Source organism: Schistocerca serialis, chromosome 7, assembly GCF_023864345.2.
Source record: "Schistocerca serialis cubense isolate TAMUIC-IGC-003099 chromosome 7, iqSchSeri2.2, whole genome shotgun sequence".
Lineage (NCBI taxonomy): Eukaryota > Metazoa > Arthropoda > Insecta > Orthoptera > Acrididae > Schistocerca > Schistocerca serialis.
The window spans coordinates 121,271,916-121,297,665 of NC_064644.1; the positions used below are offsets into that span (position 1 = coordinate 121,271,916).

Genomic DNA, 25,750 nt, shown 5'->3' on the forward strand with positions numbered 1-25,750 from the left:
ATAGACAGAGTAGCGCTCTGCAACACGCTGGAAGAATTCAGCACTGACAGAAAGACAACAGCAATAATTCGGCAATCATTAACTGAAACAGTCTCCAAGGCTAAATTTATGGGGGATATCTCTGAACCATTTGAAATCCAAACTGGGTGCGACAGGGTGATGGACTTTCACCATTACAATTTAATTCTTGAAAAAATTATCAGGACATCGGAAAAAGAAGCCAAAGAAATCCAAATTGGCATTAGAAAAGATAAGAGATTCAATGTGAAGTTTTTAGGTTTTGCAGATGACCTTGCAATCCTCACAAATAATAGAAAAGAAGCCACTAACGTAATAGAGAAGTTACACGAAATTACACAAAGAACTGGCCTGCAAATTTCGTATGAGAAAACCCGGTACATAGAAAGAGTGCCACAAGACAAATTGCCTATTGTACCAACCCATGGGAAAATCGTACAAGTACCACACTTTAAGAACCTGGGAGAAATCATCTAGCCATCAGGGATCAACCTAAAGGCCAATGAGGAAAGAATAAAGAAACTACAGAATGCATATAATCTCACGTTGAAGTATTATAACAAGACGTCCATATCCATTAACGCAAAATTGAAGCATTACAACACTGTTGTACTTCCGGAGGCACTGTATGCATCTGAAACAACACAAATAGGTGGGCAAACTAAAATCAAAGAAATAGAGAAACAAGAAAGGAAAATTCTCAGGAAAATTTTTGGTCCGATACAAGAGCAAAGAATCTGGAAGAAGAGACCAACATCAGAATTATATAAATACACAGACAGGATTACGGATACAATAAGGAAAAGAAGAATGCAGTTCTACGGACATATCCACAGAATGAATGAAAACAGAATTTCAAAGCGAATTCTTGAAGTCATCAACTCAGGCAGGGGAAAAACAAAATGGATAAAAGAAGTTGAAGAGGACATCACACAAGCACACATAACAGTAAACGATGCAGAAAACAGAACTGAATTCAGGAACATCATCAAAAAACATAAATTTTACACCCCAACAGAGAAAAGACCAGGATGCAAATGGACAGCGGAGCGAAAGAAACAACACAGTGAACACATGAAGAACATTTGGGCTCAGAAAAAACATAAACAATCATCATAAAGGAATTCAAGTTCAAACGCTCTCTTTAAATGGGAATAATCGAAAATAATAATAATAATAATAATAATAATAATGAGGGAAGGTGAGGTAAACTGCTCAGAGCGGGGGAAGTGCCCATTGCATATTTCTTGTCCTGAACAGTGCTGATGCCTGCTGAGAAGTGGTCAGACTAGCTCTGGTACACTCTATCGTTGTTGCCAGTGAGTTTGGCAGAGAAAGGTTGTTTCGTTATTTTTGTATTTCAGTCGTGTTATGTAAACCACGTGATTTATACACTGCTCAAAAGAATTAGGGCAACGTGACTTTGGGTGTCTGCCATACTCCATTCAGTAATAATTGAGGACTTTGTATGTTACCAAATTGTACCTTTACAACAAAACACCATTACATCATCGTTTATTTACATAAAAAGAAATGAAATGTCCAACAGGTGTATAAAATGAAGCGGAAACAATCATTTATCCTTTCATGCTGAGAGCATCAGTAAATGTACGCCCTCCGTGAGCGTTTATCACCGCCTGATACATACGTGACATGCTGCATACGAGGGTCACTCTGTAGCATCCGTTCCCAATCTTAACGAGAGCTCTTGAGAGTTCTTGGAAAGGATTTGATGGAACAGGACTGCCCAAATACGCCTGTCAACCACGTCCCACACTACTCGATGGATTCAGGTCGGGACTCACCGTCGCCCATTCCATCGCTCGAGTGTCCAGTCGACGCAAGACAGCCCCGCTGACGCCCGCCGCATACAAATATAGCATCTGCTTCGCAACATTATATCGTTTCTTTTCCTGCATTTTAAGGTTTTATAGACAAGATTAACATGTGTTCTTGGTTTTCATATGGTGTGTTGAAATTTCCATTGAAACTAAACTCGCCTTGTGTGTGTGTGTGTGTGTGTGTGTGTGTGTGTGTGTGTGTATGTGTGTGTTTTGTCGTAATATGTTGGTAAAGAACTGTGGCAGATTTCTTCTTGGGGGTTGAGTCCGTTGAAAGTCACCGTGTTTATCTGTAGGTTCGTTCGCCGATCACCCCAGCGTCTCTCCAACTCTACGTCGACATAGTGTAGCTGAAACTTTATATAGTAATTAAAAAGAGTAATACTTACGTTCGAATCTCACCTAATTATTTATCAGAGTTGAGCACTAGTTTATTTCTTGCTTGAACACAACTTTTATTCTTGCTATCGAGTTGTAATACGTAATATTCGCAATTATAGATTCCCTTCGTCTGTATCAGAGCAAGAACAAAATCGGAGTCATTAACATTACATTCAGCAACAGAAGTAATAAAAATCAGAGATAATGCATTTATAATGTTCGCTTTTATTATGCAATGTGTAAGGTCTCTGGTTCCTACACACAGCACAGTATCTATAATAAAATGTGATATTACAAGGTCCTCTTTCGTAAACTGTTCATTACAGTGTGATCGGACACGACGACTCCAATGAACCTTCTGAGATCGTATTGCAGTGCTCTGACGGTAGCCGTGCGAAGCCGCAAGGCACAGATGTCGTTCTTCACGTGGGGTTGTTATGCGTCGACGATTCTGTCCAACTCGCTTTGTGTACTGACCTGTTTCCCCGTACCGCGTACGCCACCTATGGATGACAGTGGCGAGACATTGGCATCTCCAGCAACACCAAGGAAAGTCCATTCTTCTTGAATCAGACTTACACGTGCTTGGTTGAATACAACGTCCACAAATGGCAACTGCCATCTGTGTATCTTACACAGGACTGGTACACTCGCACTCACTTGTGACTTATCAGCTGACATTCTAATGCATAACACGGCCGAAAGCTGATGAATAACTTTAGTTGTTGCATGCACTGAAAGCGAAGATCTCGATCTATGCAGTAAGACTACAGGTACCGCCTGTATCAAAACAGATTTAGCATATCGGAAGCCGATGCGCATACTCCCGTGATTCTTTCGAGGAGTGTATTGTTCTTGTTACGCCACTTCTACGCGTAATAATATGCTTTTACCATACCAAAGTTTAAACAACGTCTTTTGGCCTAAAAATATAGTTACTTGCTCTTTCTTTCGGTTCGATAGTTTCATCTTGAACCACTAACACGGACATGGTGTCCGATAGGGAAAAGTGGTCTATGTGTTTACCGCAGTACTAGTTAGGTACTTTCAAATATCGTGCATAACACCGCAGATGTGACTGACTTCTAAATCCTTTTACATAAAGTAGCTATCGCCCGTCATTCTATCACCTTGTGACGATTTTGAAGTAATTATTTAATTTATACTGCTTAAAACCCTCTCCGTTCTGTTATAATTAGCCTAATTTAAAAATCTTATTTGCTCCAGCCGCTTTAAATTGTTTCAGATAGTAGAGCTTCAAGATGCCCAAAAAAACATGAAAACATGACAAGAAATCATGACACAACCTCCCCCCCCCCCCCCCCCTAGGCAGAGAAAAGTGGCCACTATGTATGCCTCCAGAAAAATGCGTATAGTTGCTGAATATTGTTTTATTTTTCGCTTTCAAATGTTTTGTTTGATACGTTACAACATGTAAATTAAAAATATGTAAGAGGTAAGTTGATATCACTACTAATGGTTTTGCAAAATTCATTTTCTCTAAGAGTGGCCACTTTACCCCATCTTACCCTACTAAATAGTCTAATAATTATAATAATAATAATAATAATTCAATATTGATAACAGCAGGCATCAAGAATAGCATTAATATCAATGTTATATCGGAGTCAAAGACTTTTGAAGCCATTTTTATTTTCTTCATATTGTCAGAAACAGAAGGGATAGTGACAGAGTATAATACTGAAATGACAGTGACCATACCTATACAGGATGGGCCCTAAGTCAGATCTCAGTAGCAATCCTTAGACTCTGTAGTAGCAATCCTTAGACTCTGTTTTGCCTGTCGTCGTGGTAGTGATTTGTGAACCTGAGTAATGCGTTGTACACATAAGTCATTGATACAGTCAGTTTGAGATTTTTATTTGTTGTTATCTGAGAAACAATGAACATAAAGTTAACTACTGAACGGCGTGTATTTGTTTTGCAAAATGTGGTGGGAATATGACCAAAATTACAGTGATGTTTCTTGTTTGTGTGTGGCACGTTTTCGAAACATTCAAGCTCTATCTCGACAAGGTATTCGCAAATTAAATTTAAGATTTGAAGAGAACGGGACGATAGTGGAACTTCTTCATACAGGTAGGCCAAAGTCTGTTACTTAATGTGGTCGTCCAGTGTTTTATGCAATCACCGAGCGTATCTCAAAGAAAAGCGTGCAAGGAGTATGAAATAGCAAGAACAAGGCTATGAAGGATTCATTAAACGCTGAAATTGAGACAATATAGGCGTACGTTGCTTAAAGACGTAGGTGAAGATGATCCGGATAGGTGTGTGGAATTCTGCGAGTTGGACATTGTCCGCTAAGAAGCAGTGCCCGAGTTTTACAAAAGCATTCTTTGGGGACGAAGTGATTTTTAAGGTGAATGCAGAGTTAAGACACACACGTGTATTCTAGGCTTCTACGAAGGCCTGCGTGACGATGGAAACAGAGTTAAACTCTCATGACATGAGAGGACGGGCAGAAATTTTCAGTGGTAGGCTGTTTGGGCTTTATTTTTTTATTTTTTATTTTTTTTTTTTTTAACGGGACTTGCAAATTCTGCAGATTACTTAGACATGTTTCAAGAAGTGTTAAGACAACTGGACAAAGTTACTTTTTGATCATCTACTGCCTGTTAAGGAAAGATGCTGAAGCAACACCGTATGGAGTTACTGTGAGAGACTCCCTGAATGAAAACTTTGATAAATGAATTGGCAGACGCGGTACTACTGAATAGTCTCCACAGATATCGCACCCATGGATATGGGTTTGAGGTATGCTAGAATATGAGGTTTATTTCTCAAGATCCGTGATGTCGAACGTCTGAAGGAGTTAACACAATCAGAATTTGAAAACCTATAATCTAGGAAGATTTTTGACAAAATTTGCAAATCAGTGTTGAAAAGATGCTATGTTTGCTTAGACCACCACAGAAATTACTTTGAGCATCGATTGTGGGTTCACTGAACTCTACATCTGTTATTGTAATGATAGTAAATTTGTAGTTTCTCTAGTGTTATTTCACCAGCAGCGTTTTTGACAACTGACTTACGGCGACCCTCTACATTGAGGCTACAATTTCACTGTTACCACCCATTTTTATTGGTAATAGTAAACTTGTAATTTCAACTGATAACAATAAAAGTCATGGTAAAGCCTAATCTAAAAGTTTGACATTTAAAATGACAGAACCTGTTAAGAAAGAGCAGGTACGAGGGGGCGTTTGAAAAGTCAATGCAAAAATAAAAACTACTTATCTGTTTAGGGTAAACAATTTTTTAGTTTTCGACATATTCTCCTTTTAGACTTGTACACTTCGCCCAATGGTGTTCTAATTTGTTGATCTCTTCAGAATAATAGGAATTGTCCAAGTCTGCAAAATAGCTGCTAGTTGCTGCAATCACCTCCTCGTTTGAATAAAGTCTTTGTCCCGCCCGCCATTTCTTCAAATTGGGGAACAAATAGTAGTCCGAAGGAGCCAAGTCTGGAGAATAGGACAGGATGTGAAACGAGTTGGAATCTTATTTCCATTAATTTTGCGACCACAACTGCTGAGGCGTGTGCTGGTGCATTGTCGTGATGGGAAAGGACCTTTTTGCCGTACAATCGCTAATGTTTTTCTTACAGCGGTTTTCAAACGGTCCAATAACGATGAATATCGTGCACCTGTAATGTTTCACCCTTTTCCAGATAGTCGATGAGGATTACCCCTTGCGAATCCCAAAAGACAGTCGCCACAACGTTTCCGGTCGAAGTAATGGTCTTCGCCTTTTTTGGTGCAGATTCTCCATTGGTAACCCATTTTTTGGATTGTTGTTTGGTCGCAGGAGTATAGTAATGTATCCATGTTTCATCCACAGTGTCGAAACGACGCATGAAGTCCTGCGGATTCTTCCTGAACAGCTGCAAACCATCCTTGCAATACTTCACACGATTCTGTTTTTGGTCAAGCGTGAGCAATCGCGTAACTCATCTTGCGGATAGCCTTCTCATGTCAAAATGTTAATGCAAAATATTATGTACCCGTTCATTCGAGATGCCCACACCATTAGCAATTTCACGCACCTTAACTCTTCTGTCATCCATCACCATATCATGGATATTATCAATGTTCCTGGAGTCGTAACCTCCACAGGGCGTGCAGAACGTTCAGCATCACTTGTGCTCATATGGCCACTCCGAAAATTTTTAAATCACTTATAAACTGTTATGTTGAAAAAAGGAACAAAGCCAAACAGATAACTGCAGCATCCAAGAAGAAATCTTGGGAAGACTTTGGAAACAGGTTGGAGACTATGGGTCAAGCTGCTGGAAAACCATTCTGGAGTGTAATTAGCAGTCTTCGAAAGGGAGGTAAGAAGGAAATGACAAGTATTTTGGACAGGTCAGGAAAACTACTGGTGAATCCTGTGGATGCCTTGGGCAGATGGAGGGAATATTTTGAAGAGTTGCTCAGTGTAGGTGAAAATACGATCAGCAATGTTTCAGATTTCGAGGTAGAATGGGATAGAAATGATGATGGAAATAGGATCACATTTGAGGAAGTGGAGAAAATGGTCAATAGATTGCAGTGTAATAAAGCAGCTGGGGTGGATGAAATTAAGTCGGAACTCATCAAATACAGTGGAATGTCAGGTCTTAAATGGCTACACAGGATAATTTAAATGGCCTGGGAGTCGGGACAGGTTCCATCAGACTGGACAAAAGCAGTAATCACACCAATCTTTAAACATGGAAACAGAAAAGATTGTAACAACTACAGAGGTATCTCTTTAATCAGCGTTGTGGGTAAAATCTTCTCAGGTATTGTTGAAAAGAAAATGCGAGTATTAATTGAGGACCAATTGGATGAAAATCAGTGTGGGTTTAGGCCTCTTAGAGGTTGTCAGGACCAGATCTTTAGCTTACGGCAAATAATGGAGAAGTGTTATGAGTGGAACAGGGAATTGTATCTATGCTTTATAGATCTAGAAAAGACATATGACCGGGTTCCCAGGAGGAAGTTATTGTCTGTTCTACGAGATTATGGAATAGGAGGCAAACTTTTGCAAGCAATTAAAGGTCTTTACATGGATAGTCAGGCAGCAGTTAGAGTTGACGGTAAATTGAGTTCATGGTTCAGAGTAGTCTCAGGAGTAAGACAAGGTTGCAACCTGTCTCCACTGTTGTTCATATTATTTATGGATCATGTGTTGAAAACAATAGACTGGCTGGGTGAGATTAAGATGTGTGAACACAAAATAAGCAGTCTTGCATATGCGGATGACTTAGTTGTGATGGCAGATTCGATTGAAAGTTTGCAAAGTGATATTTCAGAGCTAGATCATAAATGTAAGGACTATGGTATGAAGATTAGCATCTCCAAAACGAAAGTAATGTCAGTGGGAAAGAAATATAAACGGATTGAGTGCCAAATAGGAGGAACAAAGTTAGAACAGGTGGACGGTTTCAAGTACTTAGGGTGTATATTCTCACAGAATGGCAACATAGTGAAAGAACTGGAAGCGAGGTGTAGCAAAGCTAATTCAGGGACCGCTCAGCTACGATCTACTTTCTTCTGCAAGAAGGAAGTCAGTACCAAGACTAAGTTATCTGTGCACCGTTCAATTTTCTAACCAACTTTGTTGTATGGGAGCGAAAGCTGGGTGGATTAAGGTTACCTTATCAGCAAGGTTGAGGTTACGGATATGAAAGTAGCTAGTAGGTACTAGTAGATGGGAACAATGGCAGGAGGGTGTCCACAATGAGTAAATCAAAGAAAAACTGGGAATGAACTCTATAGATGTAGCAGTCAGGGCGAACAGGCTTAGATGGTGGGGTCATGTTACACGCATGGGAGAAGCAAGGTTACCCAAGAGACTCATGGGTTCAGCAGTAGAGGGTAGGAGGAGTCTGGACAGACCAAGGAGAAGGTACCTGGATTCGGTTAAGAATGATTTTGAAGTAATAGGTTTAACATCAGATGAGGCACCAATGTTAGCACTGAATAGGAGATCATAGAGGAATTTTATAAGGGAGCTATGCTCCAGACTGAACGCTGAAAGGCATAATCAGTCTTAAATGATGATGATGATGATGATGATGATGATGATGATGATATAAACTGTTCTAATCAAAGGTGCAGTCACCGTAATGTTTATCAAGCTTCTCTTTAGTCTCCTGAGGCGTTTTGCCTTACATAAAGTAATGTTTAATCACCACACGAAATTCTTTTTCGTCCATTTTTTGACAATCTCTCGACTCCCTTGATTCTCAAGAATGCCAAACACAAAGAAATAGACCAATATGGCTGAAACTTCGTGTGCGTTCTTTCCAAAGATGCTACTAACTAAACATGACCTCGATACGCGCCGGTGGTACCGTCTCTCGGACTTTGCACGGACTTTTCAAACGCCCCTCGTAGTTTCAAAATATGGCTCTGTAGAAAAGGAGGATGGAAAGGTGCCGGGGCGATTAATAGACTGAGCTGCAGACAAGTATGTGGAAGAGGGAGCTATCGCGATAAAAGGTGGACCGTTAACTGTCTTTTGAAGTTCGAAAGCAGGTTAATTTCTGAGAATTTGATTGTGCAGAGTGGTGAGAGCAGTTACTTGCAGGCGGCGGGCGACTTCTCGGAGCTACCGTTCGACATGCCCAAGTTGCGGCGGCGGCAGCGCCAACTTCAGCTGCAACAGCAGCAGCTGCTGGGCGACCCCAGGGCTCCCGGGACGGCGACTTCCGTGGCGCCGGCCGCGACAGCGGGGGAGCCGGGCGGTGACGTCATAGGCGGCGGGGGCGGCGGCGCGGCACGCAGCAGCGACGCCTCCTCCGTGGACCTCGCTGACCTGCCCTTCGACATGCCCAAGCTGCGGCGGCGCATGCGCAACTCGCTCGGCGCCGGGCTGGCGCTCTCGTCGGCCGACGCGGGCAGCACCGAGTCCAGCGCGTCTTCGAGTCAGGGCGGCCGAAGGGACAGCCAAGGTCAGTGCGATTCTTACTGCCCGCTTGCTAGCGACGCACTTAACAACCGAATATATAATGGGCCACAATGGCTCCCATACACGGATGTTTCCTAAAGCCGTCGGCACACGGACCGTGCATCCGAACTTTGAGCGAGTTTCTGACGTCATAGCGTGGAGTAGCACGCTCGGGAGTGTCTCCGAACGTGCAGAGCGATATCTGGCATGTCAGATATTCTGAGCGTGCGTCTCAGCGTTGACCAATGAGAGAGCACAACGTCATCTACGTCACAAGCACGCCGTCTCCCTTAACCACAGGTTGTGAGGTGCCATATTGGCATTCATTTCAAGCCTATATGTATATATGCCGTTTCTGAGCACCAGCAAATTGAGAATCACTGGAAAACCCGTTGCTAACTGTGTAATTCGTTCCAATAAAATAATGAGAAACATCATATTCGTGGCAAAAGAATTGTTGTAACTTGCGTATTATGAGAGTAGGCTATTTGAAGGCAGCGACACACTGAAGATGCACCCAAAACGTATTGTTCTTGGTACAATTTGTTATAATTAAATTTCAATTAGTAACATATCTACGATTAAGGTTTTCAGCAAGGAGTAACACAATAAGATTAGATGCAAAGGGTCTCATGTTCGTTTAGCATGCCGGCACGGTAGCTCAGCGAAAAAAAGAAAAAGAAAAAAAAAGCGTCTTCGGTCAGAGGGCTGCGTGCTCTCTGTAATAAAAAAAACTGAGTCACGGAATCAACGATCAACTTGAACGGATCTCTTGTGACGTCCGCCCAGACCAAACACAACGAACTATATCGAAAAAAAAGAAGTGTAATGAGTAGCGTCACTGTTCTGTACTGAGTATTTAGTTGGGGCGGTGGTTCGCCCCTTGCCACTACCGAATTTTTTTTCATAACATTGGCGTTTTTATTAGGTTCTGATACTTGATTATGAGAGTAATATAAATATATACTATAATATTTGATGTTAGGTAGCCGGCCGGAGTGGCCGTGCGGTTCTAAGCGCTACAGTCTGGAGCCGAGCGAACGCTACGGTCGCAGGTTCGAATCCTGCCTCGGGCATGGATGTGTGTGATGTCCTTAGGTTAGTTAGGTTTAATTAGTTCTAAGTTCTAGGCGTCTGATGACCTCAGACGTTAAGTCGCATAGTGTTCAGAGCCATTTGAACCATTTAATGTTGGGTAAATATAAGTTCACCTTTTTTTTTTTTTTTTGAGGGGTGACTTTGTTTGATTGGCTTAATCTACAGGATAGCTTGCACTACTTCTATAAAGATATTTTGCTCCTTTTTCTTTTACCCTTGGTAATTCATATGTTGCAAAGATTCTGCTACTGGGTAGGAACAATGATAAATTAAGACTGACCTTGGGGTTTTACTGAAATGTGGGAATGATGAAATAATGTTTATCTTATGCGGAGAAGTATTCCAAATTTGTAATGCACTGTTTGTAATGGAACTTTTATAAGCCTGTGTCCTTACTGACTGGATATGGTACTTTCCTTTTCGTGGTCGATGGAGTAAATGTGCGTTTTAATAGAGCTAGCATGCGAATTTTAGGCGCGCCCGTTGAGTAAACAGTGTGATTTACGAACTAGATGCATCCTTCAACTGCCGCTGCAGTGCGTTGCGATCGCGTATACCACGTTGGGACCACGTGCCGTATGCACAAGCCACATCGTTCCTGAGCGTTCAGCAGCACGTTGAACTTGGCACGCTCAACGTTAACGTTCGACAGCACGGTCCGTGTGCCGACGGCTTACGGGATAATAAATACACTGCAGGAGAAAAAAAGCGGCACTATCAAGGACAATGTTCAGTGGTATCAAAGAATACCACAGTGAGGTGACAAAAATCATGGGATGTCTCCTAATTTCGAGTCGGACCTCCTTTTTCCCGGCGTAGTGCAGCAACCCGACGTGGCCTGGACTCAACAAGTCATTGGAAATCCCCTGCAGAAATACTGAGCATTGCTGCCTGCCTGCCGTCCATAATTGCCAAAGTGTTGCCATTGCGGGATTTTGCGAATGAACTGCCCTCTTGATTACGCGCCATCGACATCGCTGCAGCGCCTCACCTGGGCTCGTGACCACATCGCTTGAACTCTAGATGACTGGAAAACCGTGGCCCGGTCAGATGAGTCCCGATTTCATTTGGTAAGAGCTGATGGTACAGTTTAAGTATGACGCAGACACCACGAAGCCATGAACCCAACCTGTCAACAAGGCTGAGCAAGTTGCTCCATATGGGTGTGGGCTGTTTGCATCGAATGGACTGTGTCCTCTGGTCCAACTGAACCTATCATTGATTGGGAATGGGTTAAGTTCGGCTAATTGAAGACCATTTACAGCGATTCACGGAGTTCGTGTTCCCAAACAGCGATGGAATTTTAATGGATGACAATGCACCTTGTAACACCTCGGTTCAGTTTACAGTGATAAAAGCTATAGAAAGAATAATTTAACATTAAGAATAGAATTTTTAGAGGGGAAAATAGTGTAGAATGAGAGTTCGGTAATTGCAGATCAAAATTATAGTATATCAGCAAGTAGTTTAACGTCTATGTACAGCAAAGCCACGGAAGCTCCGTCATGGAGAAGGCAGTGACGTTAAATTCTTGTGATGAAAAACCTGTAAAAAGGCCTGATCGTCATTATTGCCGCCTTTTTTCCTTGATTGTTTCGTTAAAGGGCGGGGAACCCGTGTCAGTCGGCGAGACAATAATTAGATTGGACTTTATCGTGTTAAGATTCACGATAAACTGTTAGAATATTACGGAGATTAAAAGTGATGTAGTGTACGATCTCTGGCTGTTGGTAGCAACGGAGTATTAAGGGGATTTTAGGACTTAGTGCTAGATTGGAACTTTACGGACATATAGACGACAGAAACTCAAATTATCTGCTGATACGAGTGAATTCAGAGGTACCGGTATTCAGATATTAACGTGTGGACTTTTGAAAGTTTCGTGTGCCGTTAGTTGCGAATCTGGACGTAGAGCGCGTGCATATCGGCATTTGCGGGCTATTTAGATTCCACCAGGCTAGGAACCGTTTAAATAGACCATCATCCATCACCATCTTAATCCTTGAATATAGAGTGAAAGTGAAATACAAGAGTGTTGTACTTATTTCATTTACCTAGTACTAATCAGTGAAGGTTTTATGGAACCAAAGCTATTCAGCACTAAGTCAGCACCATCTAGCGGAAAGCGTAGGCATTAACTAACACGCTAACTGAAGTGAACGTTTACGTGTTTTACGGACTGCTTAATATGAACTTTTGTGACTGTTTGACGTCCCCACTCCCTCCGAAAGGTGGCGCAGGCTGCCTTAATCATAAAAAGGGAGAGTTTTAGCCGGGAAAATTACTAAATAAAAGCGATATTTACAAGACTCGCAGTAATAGCAAAACACAAGGTCCGCACCTCATCGGAGAGTCGTCGCTGTCACGTCGGGAAGTAAAGCCGGAAAACCTACCGACGATACATATCTACGAGCAGACGTCGACGTGGAGTACCTAAAATGGGAACCACAAGAGAGTTGGGGATGCTTCAATCTTCTCACTGGGCCACAATTGTTCGCGCAATTTCGGTTGAAAAAATGGGGAAATTGTTGTAGGACATGGTGGAATATTCCCGCTTCATCCCGTACAATTTTATGAAGTTCCGTTAGGTAGTGGCCTTCAAAATGGCGTCTATGACGGAAGTGTACTCCAAGAACAGCGCTCTCATTGAGTTTCTTTTGGTGGAAAACCAGAGCATCGCAGATATTCACAGGCGCTTGCAGAATGTTACGCAGATCTGGTAGTGAACAGAAGCACGACGAGTCATCGGGAAAGGCGTCTGTCATCATAGCAACAAGGTCGCGCAAACCTTTCCAGTCTCCCTCGTGACGGTCGGCTGTACACAGCTGTGGCTCCTGCAGTGTTGGAACGTGCGGACAGTCTCATTCGAGGTGATCGATGGATCACAATGAAGCACCTCGATGCGCTACTGGACGTGCCTGTTGGTAGTGCTGACACTCTCGTCCACAAAACCTTATTGGTCTATTCTTCCTCATCCACCCTACAGTCCGGATCTCGCACCTTCAGACTTCCATCAGGTTGCCCCAATGAAGCACGCACTCCGCGGGAATCAGTACGTGGATGATGGTTAGATTATTGATGCAGCAAGACATTGGCTCCGATGACGACAAGTAGAGTGGTACCATGAAGGCATACAGGCCCTCCCAGTGAAGTAGTGTTGGACTGTCACATCGAACGGAGATTATGTTGAGAAATAGGGTTTTATAGCCAAAAGAGTGGCTAATAATATGATGGATTGGAATCCTGAATAAAACCAACCTGATTTCAGAAAAAGAAGTGTTGCATTACTTACTGAACGTCCCTCGTACAAACACCGCCTGGAAACTGGTTGAGATATAAAGTCCTTACATCCACTGGCAGCAGCAGTTGCTCTAGGATTTGAAACCGATTGTCATCGAAAAGGTGTGACACCCATGTCCGACCCGTGCTGGTTAGGATCGTTTTACGATCGCTGTTCTTACGCTGTGTTCCATGCCCCCGATTGCTTTCTAGACTCGTTCGACAATCAGCGTTGATACAGCAACTAATGCATTGACGGTGTGCTCATGGGCACGTCCAAACACAACAGCTTCTTTCTGACATTCTGTCACGCCCCCCAAGTCGACATATCGTCCAGCGTATTTTCATGTAACCTGCCGGCACATGCACATTACTTCACTGTGAGGAGTTACGTCAGGAGTGCGGGGTCACATGGACTCCTGGTACTAGTCTCACGCCATCTAAAACGCTACAAAGCGACGAGTGCGCGCTTTTAGGAGGACTACCACTATTTTGTCGTGTGAGGTTATCATTCCCTGCTTCACCGTGGGTAGTCCACTTGGCTGTTAGGAACACAAGAGCCGGAAATGGCTTTCGGTGGAATAGAGTTATCTAGCCTGGAGCTGATGGGTTGGTCCTTCCTTTATCCGCTTAAAGTGGGTAAAGAAAGAAGAAAAACGAACAGAGTGTTAACAGCCCGTCGCAGACCTGGTAATTTGGAGAGCGGTACAATCTCGGCCATGCCCTTTTGAAGGATCAATGTTGTCATTCGTCTTAAGCGTTTTACGGAACTGGCAGGAAGTATAAATCACCATGGCCGGGCGCGGTTTTGAGCTGCTGTCCCGCTGAATAGGGGCACGATGTTTTGCCACTGTCTTCATCGGTGCGCGGTTTTATGGTCGGAATGTATTAGGCCAGTTTAAGGGCTAGTCACTGTCCCTTGACAACGCATGTCTTCCAGCACCTGTTGGAAATGATCCTGCAAAATGTCGTGGCAGAAAGCAGAGAATTTCAGTGAAGTGCTGTTAGTTAGAAGAGGAAATAAAGTCTCTTCGATACAGCTGAATTGCAGCAGAGAACTGTCTGTCTTGTCAAGATTTATTAGAAGATCTGAGGATATTAGACAGAACTCGTAATTCACTGCAGAGACGAAGTGTATTGCAGCTAGAGTCTAGTATCAGACGGGGAACATCTTTAGCAAGTACGAATGTACAGTAAATTTTATCATCTAACGTGCTGAATTTGTATTGTATTTCTTTTTAAGAGAAGCCATGGATCAATTAGATGGGGGCTTGAATTGAAAAGATCACATTTAAAATACTTTCGTACCAACTAGGATAAAATTTCATACTAAAGTCAGTGGCGACTGGTAGTGAAACATCCACGATTATCTGGAAAAGAGCTCCTTTTAGGATCCACGACAGCTGAAACGTGCTTGCTTCTGGTACCTACATTATCTGATCAAAATATCCAGACACCTATTAGTGGACGTTAAGGTGGGGGTGTGTCCACTCTGACCTTTTGTAACGGCTTGAATTCTGCTGGGGAGGCCTTCAGAAGGTGTCTGGACGTATGTGGAGGAATGGCAGCCCATACTTTCTCAAGAGACGAAACCAGAGAAGGTAGTGACCCTGGACGCTGGAGTCTGGATCGAAATGAAAAGTCTGGCTCCTCGAAAATGTGTTTCATTGGGTGCAGGTCGGGACTCTGGGCAAGTCAGTCCATTTCAGCAATGTTACGGTCCACAAGCCATTGCTCACAGATGCTTCTTTATATCATGATACACTAATGGTCATTAAAATTGCTACACTACGAGGATCACGTGCTACAGACGCGAAATTTAACCGACAGGAAGAGGATGCTGTGATATGCAAATGATTAGCTTTTCAGAACATTCACACAAGGTTGGCGCCGGTGGCGACACCTACAACGTGCTGACATGATGAAAGTTTCCAACCGATTTCTCATACACAAACAGCAGTTGACCAGCGTTGCCTGGTGAAACGTTGTTGTGATGCCTCGTGTAACGAGGAGAAATGCGTACCATCACGTTTCCCATTTTGATAAAGGTCGGGTTGTAGCCTATCGTGATTGCGGTTTATCGTATCGCGACATTGCTGCTCGCGTTGGTCGATATCCAATGACTATTACCAGAATATGGAATCGGTGGGTTCAGGAGGGTAATGCGGAACGCCGTGCTGGATCCCAACGGCCTCGTATCACTAGCAGTCGAGATGACAGGCATCTTATCCGCATGCCTGTAACGGATCGTGCAGCCACTTCTCGATCCCTGAGTCAACAGATGGGGACGTTTGCAAGACAACAACCATCTGCACGAACAGTTCGACGACGTTTGCAGCAGCATGGACTGTCAGCTTGCTGCGGTTACCCTTGACGCTGCATCACAGACAGGAGCGCCTGCGATGTGTGCTCAACGACGAACCTGGGTGCACGAACGGCAAAACGTCATTTTTTCAGATGAATCCAGGTTCTGTTCACAGCATCATGATGGTCGCATCCGTGTTTGGCGACATCGCGGTGAACGCACATTGTAAGCGTGTATTCGTCATCGCCATACTTGCGTATCACCCGGCGTGATGGTATGGGGTGCCATTGTTCACACGTCTCGGTCACCTCTTGTTCGCATTGATGGCACTCTGAACAGTGGACGCTACATTTCAGATGTGTTACGACCCGTGGCTCTACCCGTCATTCGATCCCTGCGAAACCCTACGTTTCAACAGGATAATGCACGACCGCATGTTGCAGGTCCTGTACGGGCCTTTCTGGATACAGAAAATGTTCGACTGCTCTCCTGGACAGCACATTCTCCAGATCTCTCACCAATTGGAAACGTCTGGTCAGTGGAAGCCGAGCAACTGGCTCGTCACAATACGCCAGTCACTGCTCTTGATGAACTGTGGTATCGTGTTGAAGCTGCATGTGCAGCTGTACCTGTACACGCCATCCAAGCTCTGTTTGACTCAATGCCCAGGCGTATCAAGGTCGTTATTACGGCCAGAGGTGGTTGTTCTGGGTACTGATTTCTCAGGATCTATGGAGCCAAATTGCGTGAAAGCGTAATCACATGTCAGTTCTAGCATATTATATTGGTGCAATGAATACCCGTTTATCGTCTGCATTTCTTATTGGTGTAGCAATTTTAATGGCCGGTAGTGTACATTGTCATGGTGATACAATCAGTCGCCTTCTCTGAACTGTTCTTCTACTCTACGCAGTACACCATGCTGTCAAATTTGTCCATATACTTCCGCTTTTAGCATTTCTTTAATCACAGTAAGGGGACCACACCCTAACCACAAATAACCAACTCATTCCGTAACGTCATCTCCTCCGTACGTCAGTGCTTGCACTAAACAAGGTAACGTTCTCCAGGCTTTCGCCAAACCTATCCTCTTCCAACGGGTTCCCATATGGTATTGCGTGATTCATCACTCTAAGTCACTTTTGGTCATCCACTGTCCAGTGGCGTCATTTTTACACCGACCCAAGCGTGGTTTAGCATTGACTACAGAAATATGTGACTTATGACGAGCTGCTCGACTGTTGTACCCCATTATTTTTAACTTTTTACACCCAATCACTGTGCTTGTTGCACTGCCGGTGACACCTTCGAACTCAAGAGTGATTCCTTCCGCAGATTTCACGCAGTTTTTTTCAACCACCCTCTGCAATGCTCGGCAGTCCCTGTTCACCATTATATGACGTCAGCCTGATATTGATTTAGCTCTGGTTGTTCCCTCGCGTTTCCACTTCACAATCACATCACCAACAATCATCTTGGGCCGCTTTAGAAGAGTTTAAACGTCCCTGGTATATCTGTTATTTAAATGACATGTTTGACGCCACTGAAATCTGCTGACGGACCCATTCTGCTTCCACAATGACAACATAATTTTCCCCACCTCCTTCGATAACAGAGCGAGGTGGCGCAGTGGTTAGCACACTGGACTCACATTCGGGAGGACGACGGTTCAAACCCGCGTCCGGCCATACAGATTTAGATTTTCCATAATTTCCCTAAATCGCTTCAGGAAAATGCCGAGAGAGTTCTTTTGAAATGGCACGGCCGATTGCCTTCCCCATCCTTCCGTAATCCGAGCTTGTGCTCCGTCTCTAATGACCTCACTGGACGGGACGTAAACACTAATCTCTTTCTCCTTCTACATCTACATCTGCATGGATACTCTGAAAATCACATTTAAGTGCCTGGCAGATGGTTGATTGAACCACCTTCACAATTATCTATTATTTCAGTCTCTTACAGCGCGGAAAGAATGAAACCTATATCTTCCCATACGAGCTCTGATTTCCCTTATTTTATCGTGGTGATCGTTCCTCCCTATGTAAGTCGGTGTCAACTAAATATTTTCGCATTCGGAGGAGAAAGTTGGTGATTGAAATTTCGTGAGAAGATTCCGTCGCAACGAAAAACGCCTTTCTTTTAATGATTTCCAGCCCAAATCCCGTGACACTCTCTCCCATACTTCGCGATAGTACAAAACGTGCTACTTTTCTTTTAACTTTTTCAATGTACTCCGTCAGTCCTACCTGGTAAGGATCCCACACCGCGCAGCAGTATCCTAAAAGCGGACGGACAAGCGTAGAGTAGGCAGTGTCCTTAGTAGGTCTGCTACATTTACTAAGTGTCCTGCCAATAAAACGCAGCCTTTGGTTGGCCTTCCCCACAACATTTTTTGTGTGTTCTTTCCAATTTAAGTTGTTCGTAATTGTAATACCTGGGTATTTAGTTGAATTTACGGCTTTTAGATTAGGCTGATTTATCGTGTAACCGAAGTTTGAGTTCCTTTTAGCACTCATGTCGATGACCTCACACTTTTCGTTATTTAGGGTCAACTGCCACTTTTCGCACCATTCAGATATTTTTTCTAAATCGTTTTGCAGTTTGGTTTGATCTTCTGATGACTTTATTAGTCGATGAACGACAGCTTCATCTGCAAACAACCGAAAACCGAAAACGGCTGCTCAGATTGTCTCCCAAATCGTTTGTATAGATAAAGAACAGCAAAGGGCCTATAACACTTCCTTGGGGAACGCCTGAAATCACTTCTGTTTTACTCGATGACTTTCCGTCAATTACTACGAACTGTGACCTCTCTGACAAGAAATCGCAAGTCCAGTCACATAACTGAGACGATATTCCATAAGCACGCAATTTCACTACGAGCCGCTTGTGTGGTAGAGTGTCAAAAGCCTTCCGGAAATCCAGGAATACGGAATCGATCTGAAATCCCTTGTCAGTAGCACTCAGCACTTCATGTGAATAAAGAACTAGTTGTGTTTCACAGGAACGATGTTTTCTAAACCCGTGTTAACTGTGTGTCAATAGACCGTTTTCTTCGAGGTAATTCACAATGTTCGAACACAATATATGTTCTTCTCCTTTTATTATGGCGGGCTCGCCTCTTATGGCATCTAGTGGTCAATTGCGCATTACGTAGGAGTGTCCGGTCAATTCTGATGAGATAGTGCATACTTTCTCCTGCGTCAGTTTTCACTATCAGTTACGATATACCCAGTATTTAATTTCCTGATCCAGTGCCTGAAGCAAAGTAATTGCATGTGACTATTCCCTCTGTCTTATTCGTCTTTGCCGATGCCCTCTTCAGCACTGTCACATTCTGTTAGATTCCATCCCGGCAGAGACGTCAGATAGTGGCAAGGACTTTGGGGATCCAGAGGAACAGTTCAAAGGCGGCACGGGCGCGGACCGGCGTCGGAAAGGCAGCCCGCACCACGCTGGCCGCCTGCGATGCGAGTTTTATAGCAGCTTCTCACAAATGGGACGAAATTTCGGTGCGGGAGATTGCGATAAATCAGGCCGTGCTTTACGAGCAGATGCCGGCGGTGGGACGAGATTGGTTACTGCTTTTCAGGGATCCAGCCGACCCGCCGCGCAATATAAATACATTCCCCCCCCCCTCATCGGCAGTTGCGGCTCCGAGGATATCCGATATTGATTCATAACTGCTAGAGAAACATGGTTTCGCGCGGGGAGCGCCTCGTAAGCTACGCGCTTAAGGGAATGTATCACGCGTGCTTCCAGTGTTTTTGTCACGCTAAATCCAGTCTGCTGTCAAAAAGGAGATTTGTCTAGAATTTTCCATTTTAGGTGCAGGCCCGGAGAAATTTCCGTTTTAGCTGAGGACTTCGTCCTGGTTGTAAAACGTTAACAACTATTAAAATTTAGCTGAAGCATCTAACATTCGTGACAGATCAAAAATCCAGCGACGCATTTCGATCTCTAGCTCTGATCATCAAATAAAACATACAATAATTTGTTCCCGTGGACGTGTGATCTTATCACGAATATTATGTGGCTGAGTCAAATTCTGATATTACACTAAACAGAATTCTCGTTGGAATCTTGGGTATGCGTCAGAGAAATGATACATAAACTTTGGTGGTTCAAAACGAGACTCGTTTGAAAAGAATCAAACATGTAAGGTGTTTCAAAGTGTTTTTAACTGCAACGAAATTCGTATTTATTTTATCATAGGGCCTTCGTTTTATTCATTTAAAATATTGTCAGTGTTGCATTGTCGTCTTGGAAATTGGAAATTTGTGGTAATTTCTATGGGACCAAACTGCTGAGGTCATCAGTCCCTAAGATTACACACTACTTAACTTAACTTAAACTAACTTACGCTAAGGACAACACACACACCCATGCCCGACGGAGGACTCGAACCTCCGACGGGAGAGCCGCGCGAACCGGAAAAGGCGCTCAGACCACGCGGCTACACCGCGCGGCCATTGTCGTCTGATTTCGTTTATATCTGGTAGTGTTGTTTCTAATTTCCTGGTATTTTTATGTTTGAACAGACCTATGTCGCCTTATTTCGCTTTTGCTTACAGCAGAAAATATTTCCTGGAGTGAAACACGTGAAAATGTTGCACGACTGTTTGTTTATTTAGTTTCTCATGGCTAAACGTACGTATGTCACTCATCAGAACTTTCTTGTAATGGGGGTCCTTAGCTCCTATCAATAATATGTTGTCATCCTGCTTTCAGCTCTTTGAATTTTCTTTACGATTGCTATTTCGGCATTAAGCCATTTTCAGACATAAGATTTTGACATATAGGCTAACGTTAGTCAGTGATAACAACATAATATACACACACCTGTGTAACACGTCGTTATTTTTGCCTAATGTAAACGAAACCTTATGTCTGAAAATAGCTTAATGCCGAAACTGCAATCGTAAAATAAAATTCTGACAGCTTAAAGAATGATGACAATATTTAGAAAACTCATCAGAGCGTCCAGGAAAATGTAAATAAACATTACTGATGCAATATTTTGTCGTGCTATACGACAGTAAAGATGTAGCTCTGCGGTCCAATCTAAAATTAGGCGGAAAACATTATTTCCACTTGCAGGAGCCCCTGGAAAACGTACATGCAGACAACATTTCCAGATATAAGCGAAATCAGACAAAAATGCAGCCATTCACAAAGCTTTACATGGATAAAAGGAAACGCGTATCGTAAAATAAATAAGCATTATTTGGTAGTTGTAAAGACAGATTCGAAATAATTTAATTATTTATACAGCAACTATGGGCAACGGGAGACAATAGTGGGAACGGTGGAGACAATTATTAACATTGTGACAAAACGTGTGGTTCACAAGAACAGAATTACCTTCATCGTTGTTGTCGGAATCACTCGAAGACACTGCTGCCTTACACTTCGTTACATTTGTAACTGAGCCACTGTAAACGCCATCTGAACCATAAAAACATTCATTCACACGGTCATCGTGGTCTTTTTTCTCACCAGGAACGACTGAATAATTATCATCAAAAACTTCCGAAAGTACTCCAGATTTTCTTTCATTTCCTTCTGTTTTCTGCATAGGACCACCTCTAAATATAGTAGGAATTTCAACAGGAAAATACTAACTATCTGAAATATGAGAATACAATCAAAATGCTAAATAATCAAAAATTACATGAAGGCAATCAATAAATAGATGAAGTAGTTAAAGTATATCACAAAGAAAGACATCTACAGGCAGCGTGTAAAAAACACGAGTTATCTCGCGATCCGCCCGTAGAAGATGGCTCGCGAAACACGAGAAAACTCGATATCTGCCTGCATTGTGTTAATAGATAGTCGCAGTTTCTGAACGCAAGACATGTTCAAAACTGCGAACATTAACTGAAATGGCATTTGTGGCACATGTAAAGTGGGAGAAAAAGTAAAAGTTTTTAACTTCTGTAGATGGCATATAACACCGTGGGAGACGCCAAAGGACTTTTAAAATCTGTTGGTATAGATGGATTGTCTTTAAACAGAATATTAGATGAGCTTCGATAAAATTGAAACAATGGTACTGGAATGTCGTCGGACCAAATCAAGCGATGCTGGGGGATGGGTATCAGAAGTGACACACGAAGGCAGGAAAATAACTCACGTCGGCAGAAGCAAAGATGATACGCAGTTGACAATAGCAGAATAGATTTTCGGGAAAAAATTTATATGTTAACACTTAATTTCAATGTTAGGAAGTTTTTTAGAGGGTTCGTCTGGAGTGCACCCCTATACGGAAGCGAAAATGGACAATAAACAGTGCTGACCAGAGAAGAATAGTAGACTTTGAAATCTGAAGTTACAGAAGGTTCCTAAAGATTAAATGGGTAGATCTGATAACTAAATAACAGGCACTGAATCTAAGTGGGTGAAAATAAATTTATGGCACGACATGACTGGAAGGAGGGTCAGGTTGACAGGCATCAGAGGGAATACCACTTTGGTAGTGGAGGTAAGAGAGGGAGGGGGGAAACTGAAGATTGACACCAAGGCTCGACTATTGTATGCAGGTTCAAGTGGATGTATGCTGCGCTATAGTTATGTAGAGATGATGGGGCTTGTGCAGGATAGACTGTATCAAACCAGTCTCCAGACGTGGCCACTACAACGACGTCGTCACATCACTCGGTGACTTACACATAGAAGCTAGTAGAGGCACAGGTTACATTTACGTTATCAGTTGCCAGACATGTGGAATACGTTTCATGCGCACTGTGTCCTAGTTTCCCGTAATTTGGTGCAGGAAATGTGATTAAGGTAACGACAATCATGGAAGTGTTGTTAGCAGGCCGCACACGCAAGTTCTCGAGCTCCTTTATGTCGTGTGTGGTCGCCGTAAATCTCTTCCGGCAGTTGGCGCAAATTGTAGCCAGTTTGGGTGGAGAGGCCTAACTGCTTCGGGATAGCTCGTTACCCTCTGTGTTCGCATTGTTTCTGCGACTGGTGCTGCCGTGTGGCGGGAATAGACAGTGAGGGAGGGGGGGGGGGGGTCGTTAAGGGTTAGTGTTAGACTCTCCCCAGCTGGAAACACGAGCTGGGCTGGCATTTCGAAGAGTGTACCGACCTTCGACTAAAATCCACAATACAAAAGCTAAAGAAGTGAGTTCCTCTGCTTCAGCGGTGCAATGAGGTCACATTTTTTTGGAGTATGACAACTTAATAAAAACTGTGACTTCACAGAAATTTGATCTGAATTAAATGCATTGAAATGGATCGATGGGGATAAACTCAGTTAAGATGTAAGGACACAAAACTAATGGAAGTGTCCTGCATTCGTTGAGAGACCTTGGAAAGACATCCGAGAAAATCATTGAACAATTCAGCGCTTCAAACTGCAGTGTTGCGAGAATCACGGCAGAGAATTGTGCACAAACTCACACTGAAACCTTGCAAAGTGCAAAGTGGATTTGTAGTCTTACTCTTATCCACTGAGCCACCGACAGATCCTTCCATGACGGGACAGTTGAACGAAAAGCAGCAAGAGGAATACTATACTATTTTTGTGACTTACTACCAGATAGAACAGGACATCTCATTCCCAACGCAGAGAAATCTTTAGACTTAAAAGTAATTTCGTGTGCACCTCAACGGTGTTTTACAGGGTAACTACTGTATACAATATGCACTGCCTGACAAATAAATTTAAGCACTGTGGAGACACGGTCGGTTGTCAATGTACTTTCTTGCGCGTACACACCGTCGGCGGATATGTAAATCACCGTAGATGCAGTTCTCTGTGACAGAATGATCACCAGAGTGGTTGGTTGATTTGGGGCGGGAGGGGGGGGGGGGGGAGACCAAAGAGCGAGGTCATCGGCCGCATCACATTAGAGAAGGAAGTCGGCCATGCCCTTTCAAAGGAACCATCCTGGCATTTGCCTGAAGCGATTTAGTGAAATCACAGAAAACCTAAATCAGGTTGGCCGGACGCAGGTTTCAACCATCGTCCTGCCGAATGCGAGTCCAGTGGCTAACCACTGCGCCACTGTTCGTGTTTAGCTTCTCTACCAGGCCTGGTAGGGTATATAAGGAGAGTGAATAGCTTCAGAAGTTGAGTGATTTCTGTGAAGGATAGTTGATGAGATGAATGGCAGCCAGCTCTAAATGTAGAAAAATGTAAGTTAACTCTAATGAGTAGAAAAACAATCGCATAATGTTCGAATACAGCATTAGCGGTGCGCTGATCTGCACAGTCACGTCGACTAATATCTCGGCGCAACGTTGCTAGGCGATATAAGATGGAACGAGCCCGTTAGGACAGTATTAGGGAAGGCTTCGGTTTGTCGGGAGAATTTTGGGAAAGTGTGGTTCATCTGTGAACGAGACCGCGTATAGAACACGAGTGCGACCAGTGCTGAGTACTGCTAGAGTGTTTGGGATCCCCACCAGGTCGAATTAAAGGAAGACATCGAAGCAATTCAGAGTCGGGCTGCTTGATTTGTTACCGGTAGGTTCGATCGACTCGCAAGTATTATGGAGATGCTTCAACAACTCAAGTGGCAATCCCAGGAGAGAAGGCGACTTTCTTTTCGAGAAAATTTAGTGAATGGCCATTTGAAGCTGACTGCAGAACGATACTACTGCCGCCAACATACATTTTCGCGTCAGGACCACGAAGATAAGAGAAATTAGCGCTCTTACAGAGGCCTCGTACAGTCGTTTTTCCCTTGCTCTGTTTAAGAATGGGACAGGAAATGAAATCGCTTTTAGTGGTATAAGGAACACTCCGCCACGCAGCATACGTTGGTTTACGGACTACGTATATGTAGAACAACACAGAGGTGCCGCGTATTCGTGTGCAACAGCTTTATCGGCACAGCGTTTGAAACGGACCTCATTGAGGGTCTCCATTTGGGCGGCTGGTCGAATCGTACAATATGCAGAACTGTGGGCCATTCTGGGCTGCATAGGAACGTAAGGGCAGACATACTCATCGTCAAGGTTCCGGAAGACCCAGTCTGATCATCACAATGGAGAATCTCCGTACTGTGCACCGAGCACATCTTCACCCCTTCACAGCTGCGCTGCCCATTCGAAACACAAGTAATGGAGTCACTGCAAGACTGTGTCATCCCGCACCATTGGTCAGACTAGCAGCAGCAGGACTAGGGCATTACCGCCTCATGTGTAGGCTGCCGTCAATACCATAATACAAACTCCTTCGTTTGCAGTGTTGCCGCGATTGGGAAGCTTGGACTGCTGAGAATGGTATCGCATTGAGTTCAGTGAAGAATTGCGGTTCTGCACTAAACCGGCAGACTATCATCGGCGGGTACAGTGGCGACCATGGGAGAAGTACGACTCTTTCCACGTTTTGCAAAGGCGCAGCAGTATTAATCCCTGCTCATGGTATGGGGAGCCATCGGGTATCAATTCAGATCACGGTTGATAGTGCGGGAACTCTAATGGCGCAATGGTACGTCATGCACGTTGTACGTCATCATGTATTAATTGTCATGCGACAGTATTGTGATGCCATTTTTCGAGAGGACAATATTAGTCTCTGCGAACTGTCTGCGTTATGTTGAGGTCCTTCCGTAGCCAGCAGATCCTCGGATACACTATGTGATCAAAAGTACACGGATGCCTGGCTGAAAAAAAAAACCTTTAAGTTCGTGGCGCCCTCCATTGGTAATGCTGGAATTCAATATGGTGTTGGCCCCTCCTTAGCCTTGATGACAGCTTCCACTCTGGCAAGCGTAAGTTCAATCAGGTCCTGGAAGGTTTCTTGGGGAATGGCAGCCCATTCTTCACGGGGTGCTGCACTGAGGAGAGGTATCGATGTCGGCCGGTGAGGCCTGACACGTAGTCGGCGTTCCAAAACATCCCAAAGGTG

The 25,750-nt window shown here is 43.6% G+C and overlaps 1 protein-coding gene across 1 annotated transcript in view; it reads left to right on the forward strand.

The window, feature by feature from the left end:
* Positions 1-25,750, forward strand: part of LOC126412920 (SH2 domain-containing adapter protein B) — a 133,362-nt gene that overhangs the window by 48,705 nt on the left and 58,907 nt on the right. Inside the window, exons 8-9 of the mRNA XM_050082809.1 lie at positions 8,814-8,923; positions 9,035-9,180. Of these exons, the coding sequence (XP_049938766.1) occupies positions 8,814-8,923; positions 9,035-9,180 (256 nt within the window). The remainder of the gene's footprint in view (positions 1-8,813; positions 8,924-9,034; positions 9,181-25,750) is intronic.